This window comes from Fulmarus glacialis, unplaced genomic scaffold, assembly GCF_000690835.1.
Source record: "Fulmarus glacialis isolate BGI_N327 unplaced genomic scaffold, ASM69083v1 scaffold1630, whole genome shotgun sequence".
Classification (NCBI taxonomy): domain Eukaryota; kingdom Metazoa; phylum Chordata; class Aves; order Procellariiformes; family Procellariidae; genus Fulmarus; species Fulmarus glacialis.
This window is the reverse complement of record NW_009188129.1, coordinates 304-24,285: the sequence shown is the minus strand read 5'-3', so window position 1 is coordinate 24,285 and position 23,982 is coordinate 304. Positions and strand designations below refer to the sequence as shown.

The 23,982-nt window shown below is 39.3% G+C and overlaps 1 protein-coding gene across 1 annotated transcript; it reads right to left on the bottom strand.

Moving 5' to 3' along the window:
* Positions 1-2,344: 2,344 nt before the first annotated feature.
* Positions 2,345-12,555, bottom strand: LOC104076377 (transmembrane and TPR repeat-containing protein 4-like; the record flags this gene model as incomplete). Its single annotated transcript, XM_009577219.1, has 6 exons — positions 12,436-12,555; positions 10,251-10,343; positions 5,399-5,560; positions 4,413-4,615; positions 2,574-2,745; positions 2,345-2,489 (listed from the first exon to the last, which is right to left on the bottom strand). Coding segments are annotated over exons 1-6 (895 nt in total), but the record flags the coding sequence as incomplete, so codon positions are not given.
* Between the last annotated feature and the right edge of the window lie 11,427 nt (positions 12,556-23,982).

The window sequence follows — 23,982 nt, the reverse complement described above, 5'->3', positions numbered from 1 at the left end:
TAAAAAAATCTGTATTGTGAACTTTTTTTTAAAAATCAAAATCTTTGTAACTTCATTATGGTATTTCCAATAAATTTTAAAATCACTGGGCAACATTTATCAAAGTTGAGCCTAAATTTCATCCTCTTGAGCCAGATGTATCCATCACCCAAGGGGGTAGATTCACTACAATGCCAGACAATCTGATTTAATGCAGCTTCCACACCTCTATCTAAAAAGATGTTTAAAGATGAGTCTTGAAATTAGAGAAGGCACTGCTGTAACTACTTGTTACTTAGAATTAAGGTAAGTTTACTCTACACTGCTCATATACAGACAATTTGGAATTGAAAACAGCTATACCACAAAACATGAACTAGGAGCTGCAGCTTTTGTTGCTCGTTGGGAGACACCTAGAGATTCTGGGACCCTGCTACATAAGGGAAGTAAAGCATGACCTATTTAAAATACACATATTAATTTCTATTTAAAATACACATATTAAAGATGTTCCAAGAACAACAAGAAAAAGCTATTATCTGCATTCCATCTTTTGGTCTGCATCAGCCTCCCACTGAAATAAATAGGCCACTGAAAGTCCTGTGGAGTCATTTTTAAATGAAGTCTGCAATTTCAAGACAGCAACAGTAGATCAGAACAGAACTTAATTCAAATTTTTACCTTTGTCAAAATTGAATAAATATAGCTGAGTCCATAAAGAAAAAAAGAGATTGGCTCTCACACATGGACTCTTAAATGCTGTTGCCTAGAAAAGTTCCCTACTACTGTGATTTCAGAGTTACTCCTTCAGAAAAATTGGAGTGTGGGCCTACAAACCCCTCCCTGCTCACATCACCACGCTTTCCATTTGCGCAAGCTGTCACTAGCAGCAATACAGCCCAGGCATGTCTACACGGCCCAATGTTGACAAACACAAGCTCATTTTCCCTGTACACTCATTGGCTTTGAACCAGCTGCATTAGTTCAGTAGCTTGCACACAGCTTATCGGCTCAAGCACAGCACTGTGCGAACACTGCTACACAGCTTCCCAGCCATGGCCTGTGTCCAAGGAGCTTGGAGCACAGGCAAAGAGAGTGTGGATCTGTCTAAAGCACTCTTACCATGGCAGATGGATGGAGTTACACACAAAGAAACAGATCGCATTTGCTCCATTTATAGTATGCAGTTGTCATCCAGAAGACAAGATATACTGAGATCATCATTAAAAAGAAGATGGTTGCCTACCACTGCCACACAATAAAATACAACAGCCCTTTTTCTATGTATTGAAATCTGAGATTATTGAAAGATACCACCATGTTGTAAATATTGGCCATAAATGTTTTTTACAGCTCACTGCTGCATATTTGTATTCCAGTAGATGCTAAGTTTATAATTTTCTTTGCAAAGCTGAGCATTCACAGGTTCCTTTTTAAACTCTGTCTTGATCTGTATTGTCTAGACACCCCTCTAGATTACAGAAATCTAATCTTTTAAAACATCAATGTAGTTTTATTGCCAAGCTGTACATTCCTATTCCTAGGCTCTTCAAAGACAGTCTCCGCTAAAATTCAGACAACATCAGGGCTCTGTGGTATGCTTCAACAGATCACGCTCTCAGCTATCCAAGGACTGCTGGGGAGGTCATCTCTATTGGCAGGCTAGATTCAGTCTACTATGCCGAACACCGGTGTTCAGCTCAGTGAAAGATCCTATCCAGTCCCACTCTCTTACTTGTTTCCTCACTAAGCCTTGCAGGGAATATTGCAGTTTTCCTCAGTGCCCATGTCTGAAGACTCTAGTCCATTCAGCCACTGTAAAAGAGCCGAAGCGGGAGCAAAGATTTTACCCCCACATCCTGCCATTATATGCTATGATGATATGCTGATGATATGCTGCTTCATCCCTTAGCTGTGTTGGCTATATATACTACTGGAAGGTACACAAAAGGGATTCTAAAAACATAGCACAGGCATTATTCAGGTGAATACATTGCTACAACTTACTTTCTTTTTGATATTTTGTTGTAATAACTTGCAATTATACGCACAATTGTTTTAGTAGATTTTACTAGCAGTACATTCAATTTGACTGGATGCCTTTCCTGAAGTGTATTCCCCCTTCTCTCTCCCCTCCCCACTCCCACCCTCAAGTTCTGAAATACAATATGTGATTTGCACTGTCTGGTATTTTAACTGTGCTACCACTGTAATGTAGGTGTCTGACATGTCAATGTCATATTCTTGCACCAAGCAAGACTGTGAATAACACTGTACCACAACATACTAACTATGCATAACAACCCCTCTATCCCAAACTTCAAAACACTTAAAAAAAAAAAAAAAAAAAGGATTAAAAGTGCACGTGAGTAACTTACTTTTGCATTCAGAGGGCACACAGACAGCGCACTCCTAAAAAGCTGTTCTTCTGACCTCCACTGACTGCTGCGGAGTGCACACCGCATAACATTTATCAACAAGATTCCAAGTACTGCCACAGCAAGAATTTTCTTAAGTAAAGAGAGACAAGTTAAGAAACAAACCATACAATTGAAGCACTTCATCATCAACTTTACTGACTGTTTCAATGGTACCTTTTTCTTGGCTTGCTTACTCAAGAGACTAAATCCATACGTAAACAGAATACAATATCCAATACTGGGGAGGTAGATGACTCTCTCTGCAATAACAAATCCTACCCGGAAGAACAGGTTACTTGCAGGAAGAAAAGGGATAATAAGAAATCCAAGTCCCAGTGTAAGAATTCTGCAAACAAGAAAGAGATTTTCAAATTAACCACAAATCTTAACAGAAGTACCTTTTCCACTTAACATATAAGCTTTACTTAAACATTGTAGAAGGATGTGCATATGGAAAGGGCACTCAAAAGTAGCCTTTGAAAGCTATGTAACAAAATCAGATTAAGTTTCAGTGAGGTTTGGACACTTGATTCCATCAGGCACTTTTAAAATCCTAGCTATGTTCATGCTTCCAGGCCAGAAAATAGCCCCATTACACATTAATTACATAATTCCTATTTAAAACACACAGGCAGCAAAAATAATGGTAAAAGCTACCTCTTTATTTTTGGAACTAGTAAGTCAGTAACAGGGGAAAAATATAGGTCACCGTTAAAGAAGAAACTTAGGTACACGTCCTACTGAGAGAGCGTTTTCTTTCCTAACAAATACATCAATTGCAGAATCCATTGTGCTTTACCACCTGAAAGTTAGTCATCTACACTTTTTTTACAGTCAGCAGAGAGAGGCACTTCTCGAGGGCAGTTTGTCGTCCTTGTTTTAGGTATGTATGTTAGAATGAGTAATCCTCAGCAGGTAGCTATGGACTATACAGAGCTTAGACAACTGAAACTAGGTACCTTACTTTTACAGAGCTGACATAAGGAAATATGAATCCCAGGTCTGTGTGTTTGTTATAAAGGCCACAGGCATGGTAGTTTTCTACTCTAATTTATTAGAAATAAATCTCTATACTGTAATGTAGATGTGTCCTCTTACTCTTTTCCCCTCCCCAAGAGTCCTAGGCCTTCACTATACTTTTTGTCTTTACTTTTTACTAAAAAACTGCAATACAGGCTTTGTGTGTGTGTTTTACTAGAAAGTATGACACCACTTGTAGCAAGAATTCCACCCCTCTCCAAAATGATTTTATCTGTGCAAATGAGTATGGGAACAGAGGAAAGGAAGGCAGGTGGGATGTTAACATTTAAGGTGACAAGAGGGAAGAGATGAAATTACAGAATACCACAGAAAAGAAAATATTCAGCACTCTGAACAACAGAATGACCTCATTGTGATTGAGCTGTTGAAAAATTTTAAAGAACTGAGGAAATAATTATACATAAAATCCATGCAAAAAGACCCTGAAAAGCTAAACAGAAGCCCTTAGTGAGACAGAATAATTAATAATAAACTTTTTTAGTTCCTTTGGGTAAAGTACAAGTTGTTTCCTCAGTGGGTACTATGGGTCAGCATTTTATTTTTTAATTGTATGGCCATGGACAGCATTTTTACCTCCTTTCAAGATACCTCTCCTCTCCCTTTCATTTTCAGAAGATCAAAGGACATGATGACTTGTAAGAAGTAGGGGCAACAACATACATCAATTCCTACTCTGTTCTGAGCACAGATTACTTTTTACCACCTACAGTGTTAAGGATCTCAAAATGCCATTTCAGGAGAAAAATAAAGCAGCCATCCATACCTCCTCCTCCAACTCTGTTTCCCACTAGTCAGCGTACAGTGATGGGCCCAAATTGGGATAAAACTGTAATGACAGCTATAAATATTTATTTGAATTGCATTTGCTAGACACTGGTTCCACTGAATTGTTAAAATTATCAGGAGTGGATTTGACAAAATAATACTGTACTCAAGGTGGCCAGGCATTTAAAATTCATCACTGTCTCTTACCTTCTCTTATGGCTGTCTTCTGAGCACAGAGCTTGGCATATCAGACCAATTAGGCAGAACCAAAGTGCTGCTAGTGCAATTATCCTCCAGTCGCTGACGGATTTAATGAGGGGTATGCAGCCCATTGACCAATCAAAACACAGCCACCAGGGACACAACAGCAACCATGCATTCAACGAATAGTAGTAATTATAGTTTATAGCCTGTCAGTCAAAAAGAAAACAAATATTTATTTGATACTAAACTTAAGGGGGAGGGACACAATTTTAGTTCTTCTCTCTGCTATCATTTCCCTTATCACAAAATATATCTTATACAATAAAGAGGCCTTAAATACTGTTAGACTAAAACTAGTTACATATCCATTTATTTTACAGCTGTGAAATTAATTTTTAATTTTTTTTTTTTTAAACATAGCTAGGTGGCTCTTCTATTCAGAGCAGGGAAATGCAATTCCGTGCTGTCCAACCAATACCCACATGTAAAAAAAAATCTCCTACAATAGGAGAAAATGTCAAAAGACAGCACCCACTGTCTTTGCCCTTCATTCTCCATCTCCAGAAAGAGCTTTAATACAGTTAGAGGCATAAAGCCAAGACATACTCCAAATGTACCAGACCAGAACTTTATGCTATTTTCTTCAATTGTGAAAGAACAGATGAAGAGTCAAACACAGTATAAGGAAAAGGGATGAAACCCAGCAAAAGCTAAATCCTTGCATGCATGGGAAAAGTAGTGAGTAAATGGAAATGTACTTCAATGTGTGCAGTGCATGCTAAATTGAACGCAAAGAATATACAAGGTATACTATTTTTAAAAATTGCAGAAAATCATCACAGCAGCACAAGGAAAGGTGACTCATCACATATCTTGAAATGTAAAGACTGCCACTTTATTGTTTCTTTGAAGCACAGAAAAGAAAATTCAATTTGATAACAAAGACAAATGTTCTGAGCTGGCCAGAAAAAAACAACTTCATAACTTACTCTCACAAACAGACTGTCTGCAAATGAAGCTGGGTTGTCTACTTCAGTGAAAGCCGGTGGCCCTGTGCCCATAATCCTCCAGCGTATATAAAGTATACTGGCCCCTCCAGACATCAGAAGAGTTATCCTGAAAAGCAGGCCCTTTCTTAACAGCCCACCATTCTACAAGAAAGAAAGAGAAAAAACCACTCATATAAAAACATTACTTTGTTCTCTTCCCCACTACGTTCACATCCTTTTTGCCACCATCTCAGAAAGAAGAGGCTATTCCTGTGCATTTTTGCTATTAGAGTTGACATTTTTCTTATTTTTGCAGTTACTAGAAAGCTCTCAAACTTCACTATGCTTTCATTGACTAATTGCAAAATATTTTTTGCAAACATTTTCATTTCCTTCTCAATCAGAAAAGAAAACTTTTTTATTCAAGAAGTCTCTCTTCTACAAATCCTCAGTAACTCTACAGCTGATGTAATTTTACACAGCAATTTCTGATAGGGAGTTTGAGCAGAATACAGCCTTTAGTATACAGCATATTAAATTGATCTATCTTTTCTTTTTAAAATGGAGGACGGTTACTTTGTGAACTTTGTTTTAAGTAGCTATATCTAGTTGACTGCTTATCACTGAAAGTTTTTGTCCACTTAAGTCTCTTTAGAGGTAAAATTACATGACTGCATACAACAAGAAAACTGCATAGTTAGAAACTGAAAGGAATGAAAAACTGAATTAAAATTTTCACAATCACTAGTGTGATTAAAAAGCTAATAACAGACAGGCACCCAAAAACACTTTGGTCAGGCTAAAATTACCCAAGATCTAAAAAAAAAAGTGTTTTATCTACATTAACTCAGTTGATTTATATCACGTATTTTATAATATACACTTTAGGGTCTAAAGAAGGCAATTCACATAAAAGATAGAGAAGTCATGTCATAGAAGCTAAATTTGACACACTTTCCCATTTTTTTTCCCTGTGAAGTATAACACGTTTTCTCCAAGCACACATCAGTTTCATAAACGAAAAGAAAACCACTGTATACTGTAGAGGTTTTTTAAGCTTCACCAGTAGAGACTGGACATAGAATCATCAGTAACTATAACGATATCCCTGTCACAGCTTCGAAATGCAAATCCAGGCTTCCAACACCCTGCCCAGGTAGCAAATGGTAACTCAGATAGGAAATGAAGGGCTGCCTTAGAGCCGTCTGAAACCTGATGGCTGAAATTATTCTACACAGCCTCAACAAGTCATTAAAGAAGCAAAAGATGGAAGATGAGAGTCTCTGAAATGAAAGATCATTTGGGCCACTTCCCTTTCCATTCTACACATCTGAAGATGAAAGTGTCGGTAAACTATAGATTTTTACATGGAAGAGTTGACTGGATCCTAAAAAACATGGTCATGTGATCTCCTGTATTAGTTTTCCTTTATTCCTACCTTCCTCCCTTAGTCTGATATGCTTCTATTACCTTCAGAAACCTACCTGATAGTTATACATGATCAGTTCTATGTCCTCCAAGGGAGCTGGCACACTGATTATTATTACCTATTACTGCAACATGCTGAATAGCAAGCACCACCGTAATTATTTAGGAGATCAATATTAGTTATTTCTGAGGACTAAAAAAAAAAAAAGTATGCTTACTGCACAAAGAAAGATATCCAACAGTGCCCTGGCTGAAGATATTTATTCTCTAAAATGATAGAAAAGTTAAGTTTAAAAGCAACATTCAGATGGGATTTTAATATTTGTAGTTGACAACAGAGTCATTATACAATATTTAGCTGAATGCCTAAGGGTAAAGACGTTTGTAATGTTGATTTTACGTAAGTTAGTCTTTGTGCTCAAATGGTTACTTCCAATTTACACATCTCAGTAACCAAAATTGCTACAGTGAGGATTACAGGAAAACCATTCCTGAAAACTGTTTTTGGAAGGGAATTGTGCTATGAAGGAAAACCATATAGTGACAATTTATAACTGCTTTATGACAGAATAACTACACAAAACCTCTCATCCCAGGCTTTATTTCGTTTAACGGTACATGCAGCTTCTTAAAGGGCAGATTTCACAAATCACCACAAAATCTCTTAGCAGGCAGAATTTAAAAAGTGGAAGAAGTATTATCTTTGATTTCGAGTTAATGGAAATCTGGCATGAAACTGAAACCTGTCTCAATCGAGAAGAAAAAAAATCTGCAAGTAAGAGAGTTTAAGCTCTGCCTTTCAACAAAACAAAACAAAACAATCCAATCTTAAATACACTTCCATGAAAAGAGCAGAACAGATTTTTGTAGGTGGCAGGAGCTAAAATTAATTACTTCTATTAAAAGAAGAAGGAAAAAAAGGCATATTTGATGTTTTCTTCACCGAGACAGAACTGTTTAAAAGTCACAAAATGGAAGCATAATGCTTTGAGCTCTTCATGCTTAAAGAGTAATCCTCCAAAAAAGTTTGACTCTTACACATTTCACAGAATCATAGAATGGTTTGGGTTGGCAGGGACCTTCAAAGATCACCTAGTCCAACCCCCCGCAGCTATGGGCAGGGAGATCTTTCACTAGATCAGGTTGCTCAAAGCCCTGTCCAACTTGACCTTGAACACTTCTAATGATGGGGCATCCACAGCTTCCCTGGGCAACCTGTTCCAGTGTCTCACCACCCTCATTGTAAAGAATTTATTCCTCATATCCAATCTAAATCTACCCTCTTTCAGTTTAAAACCATTGACCCTTGTCCTGTCACTACAGGCTCCGGTAAAAAGTCTCTCTCCATCTTTCTTATAAGCCCCTTTTATATATTGAAAGGCCACAATAACGTCTCTCCAGAGCCTTCTCTTCTCCAGGCTAAACCACCCCAACTCTCTCAGTCTTTCTTCACAGGAGAGGTGTTCCAGCCCTCTTCATCCTCCTCTGGACCTGCTCCAACAGGTCCATGTCTTTCATCCTCCCCAGAGCTGGACGCAGTACTGCAGGTGGGGTCTCACCAGAGTGGAGCAGAGGGGGAGAATCACCTCCCTCGACCTGCTGGCCACACTTCTTTTGATGCAGCCCAGGATACAGTTGGCCTTCTGGGCTGCAAGCGCACAAGGCAGGCTCATATCCAATTTTTCATCCACAAGTATCCCCAAGTCCTTCTCTGCAGGGCTGCTCTCAATCCATTCATCCCTACTCTGTATTGATATTGGGGATTGCCCCGACCCAGGTGCAGGACCTTGCACTTGGTCGTGTTGAACTTCATCAGGTTCACAAGGGCCCACTTCTCAATCTTGTCCAGGTCCCTTTGGATGGCATCCCTTCCCTCAAGAGTATCAACTGCATGACTCAGCTTAGTGCCATCTGCAAACTTGCTGAGGGTGCACTCAATTCCACTGTCTATGTCATTGGTGAAGATATTAAATAGTATTGGTCCAGGTACGGACCCTTGAAGGACACCACTCGTTACGGTTTCCACTTGGACATCGAGCTTTTGACTGTAATTTTTTGGATGCAGCCATCCAACCAATCCCTTATCCATCTAACAGTCCATCAGTCAAACCCATCTCTCTCCATTTTAGCAGCAAGAATGTTGTGGGGGACCATATTAAAGGCCTTACAGAAATCCAGGGAGATGACACCAGTACACTGATCACTTCTCTTGTACACCAATGCCATCACTCCATCGTAGAAGGCCACTAGGTTAGTCAGGCATGATCTGCTCTTGGTGTAGCCATGCTGGCTGTCTCTAATCACCTCCCTGTCTTTCATATGCTTTGACATAACTTCCAGGAGCATCTCTTCCATGATCCTCAAAGGCTGTGATGTGAGGCTGACTGGTCCCTGTAGTTCCCAGGGTCCTCCTTATTACCTTTTATTTCCATCACTTTAATTCTGAACTGGCTCTGCTTTAGTCCCCTACAGCTCTAGACTCTTTCCTTGTCATATGCTAGTTGACATTACTCTCATTATACAACAAAATTCTCCAGCATTGCTATTTGCTGGCTCCTCACTTCACTCTTTGCGAAGGAGTTTAAAAGCCCCACAAAACTTGTGCTACTCAGAAATATGAGCAAGACTTCTCTGCAGTGAAACCACCAATCAATGAAAAGTACAATGGATATTCCTTTGCCTTGCTGAACCTTGGATGGGAGAGGCAAATGATTTAGCTGTTGAACAGTAGTGATGTTCTAGTAGGCTGCTGGTCTATTTGGCTGCTATCAATCATTTGCCTGAGGCTGACTGTTTCTGTGATTTGCTTGCCAGTGCAAATACTAGGTGCCAGACTCCACTTGAGCCAATACTAGATAAAGTGATATCAACAAAAGTCAGAAATTTGATCCTTAGTGACTATCAGTGCTTAGATATTTTTTCTTTTAAACTCCCAAGCTGCTAGGAACTGTCTCCTGTTTGGTAATTTGTATTCTGAAAAAAACAGTGTAATACTTTAGTGGGATTGGCAAAGTAGACATAATATTTTTCTAATGTACTTTTTCAAATGTCCAACTATCTCATTTGAGAATCTGAATAAATCTCTCTTTACTCTGACGAAATTGTATTAAACAACCATTTCAGGCGTATAGCTACTGACCCTGGAGAACTTGCTGCATCAGTCAGCTCTTCCACACTGTATTTTTAACATACTGTTGAGAGAAGTGTGGAATGGATTTCACTATCCAATGCAATTCTAATGCTATCCCATTACTACTCATGCTGCTGCAAAGATATCATAGCATGTTGCCTTACTAGGCTGACTGAAAATACCTCTATTTTTTTTTAATTCTCAACAATAACAAAACTGTCAGAAGTTCTATGTTTGTCTTTTAGTACATGACTGTCTGAATGGCCAGAAGGAACAAAACCTGTCAGGACTCACCTCCAATGACTTGTCCTTACGTAGTAACTTTTGAATAAGCTCCAAAACATTTAGCTTGTTAATCACCAGTGCATCAAATACTGCATTCAAACCCTAAGCAACCAAGAGAAAAATAAGAGCATAAGATGGAGCAGCTAATCACAAATATTTTTTTTAAACACATCTTAAATTCCACTTCTGCCATGAGTTATTGTACATCTTAATACCGATTCCAAACAAGTAGAGAGATACATTGGTAGTAATGATGGCAGAATGGTAAATTGAGAACCTGAGCTCAGATGAGTAGAGTATCATGTTACTGTAATGGGGATTCTCCTGCTACATGGAATAACCCTTCGGGGAATACCATGTACCAGCAAGCTAGACTCCATATGCATGGTCACAATAGTATTCTGCTCTCTGTCTTCTTTCCCAAATGTTCCACAGCATAAATGCTGCGGTCAAAAGGTAAGGCTTCTGTCAGTAAGGTGGAGTTTTTTTAAGCCTTCTACTTATTTTTTGCTGTGTGGCACAGTATCTTTTGACTGTCAGGTTTCAGAAATACTGTATTCATAGGGTACATAAATTGTTGCAACAAACAAAGGGTCAGAAAGATTTAACAGAGGTATCAGGCTTGCTTTTCCTGCAATTAGACCAATATACACCGTGGAAGTTGCTGGGGGAGTGGGAATCAAAGTTCTATGTGACATCAGCCACTACACATAAAACTAGAGCATATTCAGTGCTTTGCAGGACTACACTTGCACATACTACCCCCAAGCAATCAAAATATAACAGGGGTAATTCTGTTGAGGTGACCAGCAAAATCCAACCGCAACATTTTCCCTTCCATGTTTTAGCAATCACCAACCATGACAATCCTTGAATATTTAGCCTATATCCTAATAAATTTGGAAATGACCTCAATGTTCTAAAGACTAAATGGAAAAAAGACAGTAAGAATAGTTCCAGGTGAGGCAGACAGTTAGGACACTGGGAGGCCACAAGTCTCTTTCTAACAGTCAAAGGGAGAAGACAGAAGATAGGTTAGAGAGTGGCATCGTTCCATGTAGAAAGGCCACCTGGCAGTTGAAAGGTTTTTGGCTTACTTGCATGGAGATAGGAAGGCAAGAATCCTGATGAAAAACACATTCAGCCTACAAGCAATCTTTTTAATGTGTGATTTATCCCTTCATCCCTCTGACCCCTCCTCCTCAGCACAACAATAAATATAATCGTCCTAGCAATGCAACAACAAACAAATAAAAAACCCACATCCAATGACAATTCTGTGTCTGCTGGCTCAAATACTTACTTAATATCACTAAAGGAAATAATCACACCATGTTTTAAGAGAATTCCTTATGTTTTCTTTACAGACACCTTTGAAAAATACATCATTCTACAAACATCTATACAAAAATAATGTCCTAAAGCAAGAAGTTTTCTGTAATTTCTTCTCCCTTTTTTTTCTAGCAAGGACAAGAGCGTCCTTGCTGAAAAGAATTCTTCTGATTCTGTTGCTTTACCTATGTCAGTTAAAGCTACAAATTGGATTTATTTATAAAGATACATGGCTATATAAAAGGTAAAAATCACAGATGTAGCATTTCAGGTGGCTGATTTGGTCACCCAAAACAGAATGTCTTCACTGAAGTAATAAAAAGCAAGAGCACAATGAACATGAACAGTAACTGTATCTGTTTGCACAGACAGATCCTTAAATAAGAGACAGAAGGAAGAGATTCAGTATTAGAAATGCATAAACAATGGCCCTACTTCTAATTACACTGTTCACAAAAGCAAGAGGGTGGAGCTTTTAAAAATGCTTTCCTCCAGTTATGTCTTTATTCATAAGCCTTCAACATGAGGTTTGTAGGCCTGCTATCTCGACAATTCAAAAACAAGGCCAATGAACATGATACACATTGAAACTAACACTGTACATATTTTAAATTTTGCAAGAAATTAAGAGATATATGCAACCTGCTTACAAAAGATAAAATGAAGAATTCCAACAGATTGGCAGGGATGCAATCAAGACAGATCTACTAGAATACTGCTTTTTATCAACATTAACTAGTTTTCTGAACAGAACAAAAAGGTATGCATGCGATTAGCGGTGGAGAAGATTCATCTTTGTAGGCTTTACAACTGCACCTGACAGATGCTGAGGTCAAAATTCAGTCAATAAGAGGATTCTTACCAGTATTGTAATTCCTTGTTCTTTGCACAGCATGGCTATTGCACCTAGGATAACACTCACCAGCACCCAGAATATAGAAAAATTATGTCCTTCCTTATCTGTCAAAATAAAGCATGCCATAACATTAGGTTTATACATTTAAAGGTAAAGTTAGAAATCTAAATTAAAATTAGAATTTGAAAAACATACAGCATTTAATCTCACAATCTTTTCTATCAGTCAGACTTAAAAAGCATAGGGCGCCTCCTGCAATATGCTGGCATTTGTCCCTTTATTGCAGTCATTTTCTATTCTCAGAGACATTAGAAATCTCCCTGTTTGCTAGGCGTTTTAGCCAGACTAATTAGAATGGCAGAAGCTTCACATAGTTTCCACAATTTATCATCTGCAAAGGTTAATTCCTGATATTTAGACACATTTATCATCCTTAGCTAGAGCTGTATCATTACTGGCCACTCTCTTCCAAGCTACCACAAGAACAAGAAATTCTTTTTAACGGTTACACATGAAGTGTCACACACGCAAACTGTTTTAACTGTAGTCTAATCTACAAAGGCACAATGAGCTGCTTCTCCAGGGCTGCTGCATTTAGCAAGTACCTCATGTCATTTCATTAGCACTGCAATGAAATGCCATGGAGCTCAAAAATTTCAGCATCTGAGCAGAGCAGCAGTTAGTTCTTGCACTCAGGAAGCAGTTTTACAGCAGGATGAGGAACTCTGGGGTTAAGAGATCAAGAGTAACTACAGCTTCCACTCAAAGAAAGAGTCTTTAAAGACTGCACCATGTAGCTGATTTTGGGTACTACAAGCAGGCATTTCTGAGATTAATATAACAATAAGCCCTACTTCAGCCAAGGTACTATCACACACACAGTACATGGGTACTTCACATAAAATCATATCTGTCACAACCTCTACTCCACAGGTGCAAGCAACAGAGGGAAGCACTAAGCTCATTCAGAGGCAGTTTCTTGATTCAAGCAACATGGGCTCTACAGGCATCACAAGAATCAACCTTTGACTTGGCACGTGAAAAAACAAAGTTGAACTCTACATTCATTGACTGAATCCCCTTCTTACTTTTCTTGATCTCTAGAGCAGTTCTTCCCTACTGCTAGTGCAGGTTTGACCCTCAGTACTTAAACAGAACTGCAATAATGGTCTATGGAAAGGGTAAATGGCAGAATTAAGATTAATTTCACCAGAAGTAGGCACCTACACCTAAGCTAGTATATTAGGCTTCCCTTCTAACTCGTTGAGAGGACACATTTAGGGTTTAAGTTACCTAATTAAATGCAGTTGTCCACCTTTCAGAGAAGCATCTCTCCTCCCTCACTGATTATAAAGGGAAACTAGTATACTAGCTCAGATGTTGTTGAGTCAGATACAAACCATAACAAGTGTGAAAAGGATCTGCTGACATTGGCCTCCTCTCTCATTTTGAAGCAGGGTACTTGTTTTGTGGCAGAGAGCAGAAGTTTTCATAAAAATATGTGGAAGAACAGGTTTTGAAGTTGCTTCTAGCACTCCTTTCTTACTTAAGATGTAAAGCTTCAACAGAGTGAATATTAAGATGTTTGAGATTCATCATTGCAATACCTAGCAGGCATTTGTTCCTTCTCCCTCCACATTATGTCCTCACAGGTGAGATAAGACTTAACATCAGAGGTGCAGACATTATAAAGTTAAAAGAAAGCCTTCTGAAGAAAAGAAGTCATACACATCTCAACAATACCAAAACAAAACATTGAATACAAAATACAAAATTACTAAACTAAAGGAACAGTGCAACTAAAAAAAAAAAAGGAAACTCCAACTCACATCAATTATACAGAAGAACAACTGAGGGCTGCAATTCATGGAGGAAGGGGCTTCAAAATTCCTTCTAAGAGTATTGCTAAGAATAAAAGGAATCTGCCCTAAATGCATCCCTTGAAGGAGCTCTTCAATTCTACAGACTCTGCCATACAACAGACTGTTCAGCCAGTTCTTGAAATTAACTTTTTTTTTTTTTAATGTAGAAATAAACTAGCAGAGAGAATGCAAAGATGGAAGGCAAAGTAATTGACTGCGTTCACAAAACGACAATCAGTCATTCTTAGTAAGTGTAAAAGGGAGAACAGTGAACAAAGCCAATGGACTTCACTGAGTTTACTGAAGTATACTTTCTTCAACTGAGAGATTTCTTCTTCTCAGAATCAAATTCTGCTGGAAGGAAGTCAGGACAACTAAGCACTTCTCAGAGAAGCAGTATTCAATACACAAATACAAACTATCTTAACATCGAAGATGGTGGGAAGTATATATAGTAAGAGACCAGCTGGCGATGCACAAATGCTTTGATGATTCGAAATGTAAGAAGTAATAGGAAAAAAGGTCAAATTATTAATAGGAATAGCTCAAATTATCAAGGACAAGGACAACAGCAGCACATTCATACAGAAACAAACTCAGAAAGGTCACATCACAAAATGAGAAAAGGTATTGTGGTTTAACCCAGCAGGCAGCCAAACACCACACAGCTGCTCGCTCACTCCCCGCCCTGCAGTGGGATGGGGGAGAGAATTAAAAAAAAAAAAAAAAGTAAAATTCATGGATTGAGATAAAGACAATTTAATAGAACAGAAAAGGGAAAATAATAATAATAATAATGATGATAGAATATACAAAATGAGTGATGCACAATGCAATTGCTCACCACCCGCCGACTGATACCCAGCCCGTCCCTGAGCAATGATTGCTGCTTCCTGGACCACGCCTCCTACTTTATATGCTGAGCATGATGTCATATGGTATGGAATACCCCGTTGGCCAGTTGTGTTAGCTGTCCTGGGTATGCTCCCTCCCAGCTTCTTGTGTACCTGGCAGAGCATGGGAAGCTGAAAAGTCTTTGACTAGTGTAAACACTACTTAGCAACAACTAAAACATCAGTGTTATCAACACTATTCTCATAGTTATCAAGTTATCAACATTATTCTCATACAAAATCAAAACCACAGCACTATAGCAGCTACTAGGAAGAAAATTAACTCTATCCCAGCTGAAATCAGGACAGGCATGTATGTAAAGAACAAAACCCCAATTCCATAGATATATTAGTAAGAAGAGCAGTAAGGAAGGAGTTATTCCAATACTCAGTTGGAAAAAAAATGGACAATGCCAAGAGAACAGAAGTATTCTGTGACTTTTTGCTTCATTTTTTCACAGAGAGGTCAGCTGCAATCAGTTGGCAAGCACAACACCAGCAAGAGCAAAAGCAAAAATAGAGAACTACAAGACACCGAATTTACAGAAGTTAATCTGTTTTAAATTATGATTGATTAAATTTACTCCAACAGGTCCTATACAATCCAGAGTAATCTCAACTGTTACCTCTGAGAAATCATGAAAAACACATGAGAATCCAGAGCTTGAAATAAAACAAAACAATACCTACATGCCTACTTTTAAAGGGGAGAAGAGATATGAAAGGATAAGCTAAAGAAACAAAGCTAAGCTGACTGGTCAAAATTACCCAGAAAAAAAACCACTTAAGACAAAATATTTTCTAGGTGACCCTCTAAAACATAAAAGGATATGACTAATTGTTTGCCAAAGATATATTTTAGCCATTTATATCAAACTAAGTACAATTTCTGACTTGGGACAGGAAAAAAAGGGCCTTCCCGATGAAAGCAAACCTGTAAACATCTTATACCTTGACTTCACAAAGACATGAGAATACCACTGGAGACAGTGTGAAATATGCCAGAAAAAATGTGGGCTGCGTGTTATTATTATAGAATGGGTACAAATAACAGCTGGCAAACTACACTAAGAGTCTAGCTCATTGTGAAAAATGTAAAGATACATTCTGGATTGGGCCCTTCCTTCATCTGGTTCTAATAGATAATTTTAAAAATTTGGATGATGGAATAAGGAATATGCTGATTAAGTCCAGAGGTGCTGCCAGGCTGCGATGGCTAGGAAGCATATTAAGGAGAAGTCAGAATTCCATTGACAAACTGGAGAAATGGTCTAGTGAAAAAAACTGATAATTGAATGCCATTCAATAGGCACACATTCAAAGTTGTGCAGAAACGGAATTGTCTTCTTGTGAACATCCCAAGTCTCAGATGCCAGGAATGTCTCAGCATGTCAAGTGTAGCCAAGCTTAAGTATGGACTCTCAAAGATGGTAAAAGCACCCAGCAGAAGAGAAATAATGAGGGACCCATAAGGAGGATCTTATGGGAGACAGTGGCAAAGGCCTGGACTTTAGTAAGGCCTTTGACACAGTCTCCCGTAAGATCCTCGTAGAGAAGCTGTTGATGTACAGGCTGGATGTGCAGACAGTGAGGTGGATTGAAAACTGGCTGAATGGCCAGGCCCAGAGGGTGGTGATCAGTGGCACAAAGTCTAATTGGAGGCCAGTAACTACCAGTGTACCCAGGGGTTAATATTGGGTCCAATCCTGTTCAACATCTTCATTATTGATCTGGATGATGAGGCAGAGTGTACCCTCAGCAAGTTTGCAGATGACACAAAGCTGCGAGGAGTGGCTTATATGCCAGAGGGTCATGCAGCCATCCAGAGGGACCTAAACAGGCTGGAGAAATGGGCTGGTAGGAACCTCACGAAGTTCAACAAGGAGAACTGCAAAATCCTGCACCTGGAGAGGAACAAGCCCAGGCACAGTACATGCTGGGGGCCACCCAGTTGGAAAGCAGCTTGGCAGAAAAGCACCTGGGGGTCCTGGTGGACACCAAGTTGAACATGAGCCAGCAATGTGCCCTTGCAGGAAAGAGAGCTAATGGTATCCTGGGCTGCATTAGACAAAATATTGCCAGCAGGCCAAGGGAGAGGATGCTTCTCCTCTACTCTGCACTGATGAGGCCACACCTGGAGTACTGTGTCCAGTTCTGGGCTCCCCAGTAGACGAGAGCCATGGACATACTGGAGTGAGTCCAACAAAGGGCCAGTGATGATGAAGGGACTGGAGTATGTCTCCTGTGAGGAAAGGCTGAGAGAGCTGGGACTGTTCAGCCTGGAGAAGAGAAGGCTCAAGTGGGAGCTCATCAATTTATATAAATACCTGAAGGGAGGATGCAAAGAAGACAGAGCCAGGCTCTTTTCAGTGGTGCCCAGTGACAGGACCAGACAAAATGAGCACAAGCTGAAACACAGGAGGTGCTGTCTGAACATCAGGAAACACTTTTTTTACTGAGAGGGTGACCGAGCACTGGCACAAGTTGCCCAGAGAGGTTGTGAAGCCTCCATCCTTGGAGGTATTTGAAAGTTGTCTGGACACGGTCCTGAACAACTGTCTCTAGGTGACCTTGCTTGAGCAGGTCAGCTCAGGTGACTTCCAGAGGTCCCTTCTAACCTCAACCATTCTGTGATTCTGTGATCAAGATCTCCTTCCAAAAACGACAATCTCTGTTCCTTTGTTTTCTTTTGCAGCCTCAGAAGGTCAATACAGTCATATATAGAACTGTAATATTATGAAAATTCATCAGTGATTAAACTTCAAAGACAAAGAATTTCAATTAAGAAACATTTTATCTTGTGCTTGTTCCTGGGTCAATACGCACAACACCCTCACCCCCCTTCAACTGCAGAAATCTCAGTAAACTAGGCTGGAAAAATAGATACAAAAGACCGTCATTCAGCCATGCCTTCAATCTTTTTTTTTTCAACAGTGATTTGAAAATGTAAAGCACTGCAGAAGTGCTAATTATTACTATGAGATACACACATGCCAACAGAAGTAATCAGTCTAACAAAACACATTCCCCTAATACGGCGCTGCTTCCCACCAGAAAAATCTTGTGTCAGAAAACGAAACCAATCTTTCGTTGGCACCTGTGCCTGGTTGAAACTGGTACACCATATTGTGAGTGGGCATTGTGCCACTCTAACAGATGGACAAAATTGTAAGCATGCCAAAGAAACAGAGTACTTGCTTCTTTTTTTTTTTAAGCTAGAAAAATATAGTGTTTCTATACAAAACCAAAAAGGGTTGCTCAGATGGTGCCTCTTTAGGAGTACGTTAAGTCTGAAAGTTGAGGGGATTCAATGAAATACCTATATAAACCATAAACAAGCCGTGAGGGCTCCTCCATTTAGACTGCTAGACTTAAGTATAAGCATTCCCAGAGCAAGGATGCATACACAAAGTGTTTTACAGCATGGAATTGACTGATCCTAAATCTATGAGCAGTACATTGATGATACTCTCAACTCTGTCTTCCTAAACGCTAATCCTATTTCGAGAGACCTTATTTTGCAGTGTCCCATATCCACAAGTCTATGAAGACAAATTCCTTAGAAGTTAAGGATATGAAGAAAATACTACATTTAAAGTACCAAGCTTAGTCTTACTTTAAAGTCAAACTAACAATATCTCAAACAATTATTACCAATTCAGACATGTAGGCATTTGGCATCTCCTTCTTCAAAGCTAATTGAGCAACTTAGGACTCAGTCAGGTGACAGCTTGGAGCAGTTTAAGTCGTCATCATCTTCAGGTGAAACCCAGTAATTGATTCTGTGAAAGCGCCTACTGCTTTGAAAGTGCCTACTGCTTTGAAAGTCGAAGCAAAGTATGTTAAGTTGAGTAACTGCAGGAAGTTTCAATTTTTAACTGAAATAGAACACAAACGCTCATATATTTCATTGATGTGCCTTCCCTGCGGGGATGGTATCTTCCAACTAAACTACTACAAATACTCATCTAACCAAGCTCTAAGATTTCCCTGCTTGTGAATTGCTAAGCAAAGGGGGAAGAATTACCTAGTTTTAAAAGATCACATAAGAATCCACTGTTATAATTAACTTAAGCCTGAGATCTCCTTGTGTGTCTCCAAATGTACACACCACTGCAGCTCAGCTCAGTGTTTCACTTAATGAAACTACAATAGCAAATGCCATTCCTAAGCATTCCAAGCATCTCAACCTCATTACATATAAGCTACAGTAAAGGGATCATCTATCTCTGAATAACACCATCTTGGACAAGCAAAATTTAGCACTAATTCTACAAAAAATGTTATTGTTTCTCCTCTGCACACTAAAATAATAAAATTGTTAGTTTTTCCACATACAACTATTCCCTCCCAATATGTTCAAATATGAACAGTAGGGCACACAGTTGAAAAATCAGGGCCCACATGTTTAATAACAGTAAATACCTCTTGACCAATTGCAAAATAGCTAACAAATTCCCCATATCTTAACAATGATCTCTTTCACACAGGAGACTTAAACATTTCCAAACTATAGGAAAACCTCCATAATACAAACCTCCAATATTCACAAAACTCATCACTACAGTCTACTTTGCATGTTTTATTAAATTAGGAATGAACTAGTAGATGATTTACAGGCGACTACACAGAACAGAACAAAACAGAAACACACAACCAGAACAAAGTCATTTTTAGAAGTCATAGCATAGGAGCAAACAGTTGATTCCCTATTTAATATCCAGGCCAATATTATTCACATGAAGCAAATATCATGAACTCATAATTTTACATCACTCAGAGATTGCCAACGCAGATGGCAAATACATGCAACTGGATCACTGTCAAGGTTGAAGACAAAGGAAGGCAAAATGAATATTACAGCAGTTTTAAAACACCTTATGAATTCCCAGAGAAGCTGCATTACAATTCAACAAAGTTAATAACCCACAATTCCCTTCAGAACATACCTAAACAGTTGTCAGCTCTTGCTGTCTCCAAAGCCTATGCAGTGGATTTGTCCCCACAGTTGGGTTTTAAAACAGCAGGACAGAATGAGAACAACAGATTAGTTCCTTGCAAACATAAATGTTATCCTATCAAAGATGGTCACATGAAAAACTCTATATTGGGAAAAAGTAACAGAATTTTAGAACTTCAGTAAGACATAATTATAGCCCACATAGTGTGTTAAATGCTCATACTTTTAAAAAAAAAAAATTAATGCTGCAGATTCTGGCTAACAGAAACTACCCAAAAATCCACCAAAACCACAAATAAACCACATCAGGCAAACAAGCTGCAGTATATCTTGATCTTTACAAAAAACATTATTCTCCTTCGGAAGTTTTCCAGTCTGACACTGATATTTTTCTGATCTCCTGATTGTTTTCAGTATTATATATACTTCCCCACAGTACCCCCAAATCCTCTCCAGACATTTTATGAGTCCTTACTCCCAAGCCAAAAAAATTTCTTACATTCATTCACTTAGACATCAGGTGAAAACAAGCACTAACCAGTCTCTCTTTTATGACTTCTATCTCTGTTAGAAAAGACTTCCAAGAACGACAGTTCAACAACTGTGTCTACGTTAGTGAAAAACAAACAGATTTCTGGAACTCAACTGTGCATAAATCTCACATTGCCTTGCTGCAAGAATAATCAGATTCTTTATGAAAGATTTAGATAACCTATCTGTCCAATAGTAGCATTGGGATGCTGCTGGTGACAAAACAGTATATGTTACTGAGGACACAACCATATCAGTAGCATGAACTCAGGCTTTTCAGTATTTGTTTTACTCTGATGCTCACTCAAAGTTCATCATTAAAAGCAAACTAGCATCAAACATGTTTTGGTAACTGTATTTGAAAGACAAACAAATACAGTCCACAAATCCTGAAGGGCTTACAGTTGTACCCTCTTTTAAGTACTCCAAAAGAGTCACATTACCATACATCTATTAATAACAATTTAAAAAAAATCCACCTTTAATAGTTCTCCTACTGCTTGTAAAAAGCTGGTGACCTAAGAGCTATATACATGTGACAGCCAAATCCAGAAACAAGGACACATGCAGCTGACCTAGGGTTTAGGGTCATGCTTGTCTTTAACATATAAAAATCCAGCAGGACAAAAGGAAATAGGATGTTAGAACAAACTGGTAGATCCCACTTTTCTGCAGGATCATCATAAAGCAGCTATATTTGATTAGAAACATAAGCCCGATGAAATGGAATGCACAGAGGGTTTTTTGGTTGTTTCCTCCCCTTCCTTCTTACTAACAAAGACTATTCCACAAAGATAAATTACCATCTTGGTCTGATCTAGAAAGTGATGCAGTACGAACTCTTAACTTGATCTAGAACTATCAATGTGCACTGGCAATATCGCAGACTTTCTGGATCTTGTGGATTTGCCAGCAGAAGGAAAACATTCTGAGAGAAGAAAAGATATTTTTTCTTTGCTGCTTAGGAGACATTGTTTAAGTCTGTTCTTTAAACTAAATATGCATATTTTTAAAATGCTTGTTTTTTACCTATATTCAGAGTGAGATCAGCTTACATTTGGGACTAAGACAGTTTTTGCTGTCTTTGACACCCTCAATCTATGCAGAATCAAACTCAGCTAAACTCAGATAAAAAGGTCTTTACTCCTTATTTATCCTATTATTTTTGAATGGCTAGAAGAACTGTTCACAAAAGAAGGAAATTCATACCACCAAAATGGAGGCATCCAGGGGTAAAACTTCATATTTACTTTAATACAACAAAATCACTGAAAAGTCATAATCTACTACAGCCACTTCCCCATATTTGCTTACCTTTTCCTAAAGCCTTTCATACAAACATAGAATCACAGAACAGCCCACATTGGAAGGGGCCTCCAAAGATCATCTGGTCCAACCTTTTGTGGGAAAGGGAGCCTGGATGAGATTACCTAGTATCCTTTCCAATTGCGTCTTGAAAACGTACAGTGATGGGGACTCTGCCATGTCTCTGGAGAGGTTGTTCCAGTGATTGATTGTTCTCACTGTAAAAAATTTCTTTCTTATATCAAGGTGAAACCTCTCCCAGAGCAACTTTTACCCATTGCCCCTTGTCTTCTCCACGTGGCTCCTTGTGAAGAGAGGGCCTCCATTCTCTTTCTAGTTGCCCTTTCCAATACAGACACTACCCTTTCCTGTACAGACACTGATGTTCAAACAGCTGCCTGATGGGTTGGACAAAACTCTCCTCCCAAAGGGAAAAATTATAGCAAGGGCAGAAAGTAAAACTGGTTGTGGTAGTCAGCTAGAGCATGCATAGGTACAGTGGAGAACAGGACTGCCGTTTGGAGGGACCATGACAAGCTGGAGGAACAGGCTGACAGAAGTCTCATGAAAATCAAGGACAGTACCATGGAACAGTGCAGGCTGAGGACTGCCTAGGCAGCAGCTCTGCAGAAAAGGATCTGGAGTTCCTGGCTGACAAGTTCAAGATGAGTCAGTAGTGTGCCTTCGCAGCAATGAAGAAGATTAAATGCCCTTTGGGCTGTACTAGCTACAGCATACCCAGCAGGTCAGGGAAAGTGATTGTTCCTCTCTACTCAGCTCTTATGAGGCAACATCAGGAATATTGTGTTCAGTGTGGTGTCCAACAAAAGAAACACATCAACAACCTGGAAGTCCAGTAAAGATGATTAGGAGGCTGAAGAATATAACATAGGAAAAGAGGCTGAGGCGAATTGGTCATGTGTGTCGTCCCATCCCCTCCCCCGACATCCTTGAAGATTTTCGCAACTCACCTGGCTAAGGCCCCGAGCAATCTGATCTATGAAGTTAACCCTGCTTTAAGCTGTTGGACTAGAGATGACCCCCAGGGTTTCCTTCTGACCTAATTCGCTCTATGATCTATGATAAAAGGAAGCTAGATTGCTCCATTTTAGCAGCTGCCTGCACTTCTGCCCAATTGAAGTGATAATGGAAATGCACTCTAAATTACAAGCCTAGCCTTCCTAAGCTTCTACACAACTGAAAGATGCTGGTACCTCTAGAAGATGACTGCAAGTGCCTAAGATAAGCTATTCCTCTGATGGTCATCAAAAGGAGTCTGTCTCTTTCCAGTGACTACACAGAAGGAGCAGGGAGAAAAGGCTTTTAAGTTGCATGCCCAAGTTAGATGCTTAAGGTGACGAAGTAGGGAAACCTCCTGAAGGTTCAGCCAGTAAAGCCTGAGAATACCACACACATAATGGACACAAGGTGAAACACAGCTGGCTTATGAGGCTGGCGCTCAAGTTTGTTAGGGACACTGGTCGTGGAGCCAATCTGGGTTTCATCCCAGAGTACTGAAGGAGCTAGTGGATGTTATGGTAGGACCCCTCTTGATCATCTACCAAAGGTCTTAGCAGTCTGGGGAGGTCCCTGCTGACTGGAAGCTAGCCAGTGTTATTCCAATCTACAAAAAGGGCATGAGGGAAGACCCAGGGAACTACAGACATGTTAGTCTAACATCAGTTCCTGGAAAAATTATGGAAAAGATTATACTGAGTACTATTGAAAGGCATTTAAAGAATAATGCAATCATCAGGCACAGTCAACATGGGTTCCAAAAGAGCAAATCCTGTTTAACTAATGTGATATCCTTCTATGATAAGGTCACCCGTGCAGTGGATGAAGGGTAGGTGGTGGATGTATTTTTTCTGGATTTTAGTAAGGCTTTTGATACTGTCCTTCACAGCATCCTTCTGGACAAGTTGTCCAACTGTGGGATGTGTGGGTTCATGGTGCACTGAAGAACTGGCTGAAGGGCAGAGCTCAAAGGGTTGTAGAGAAT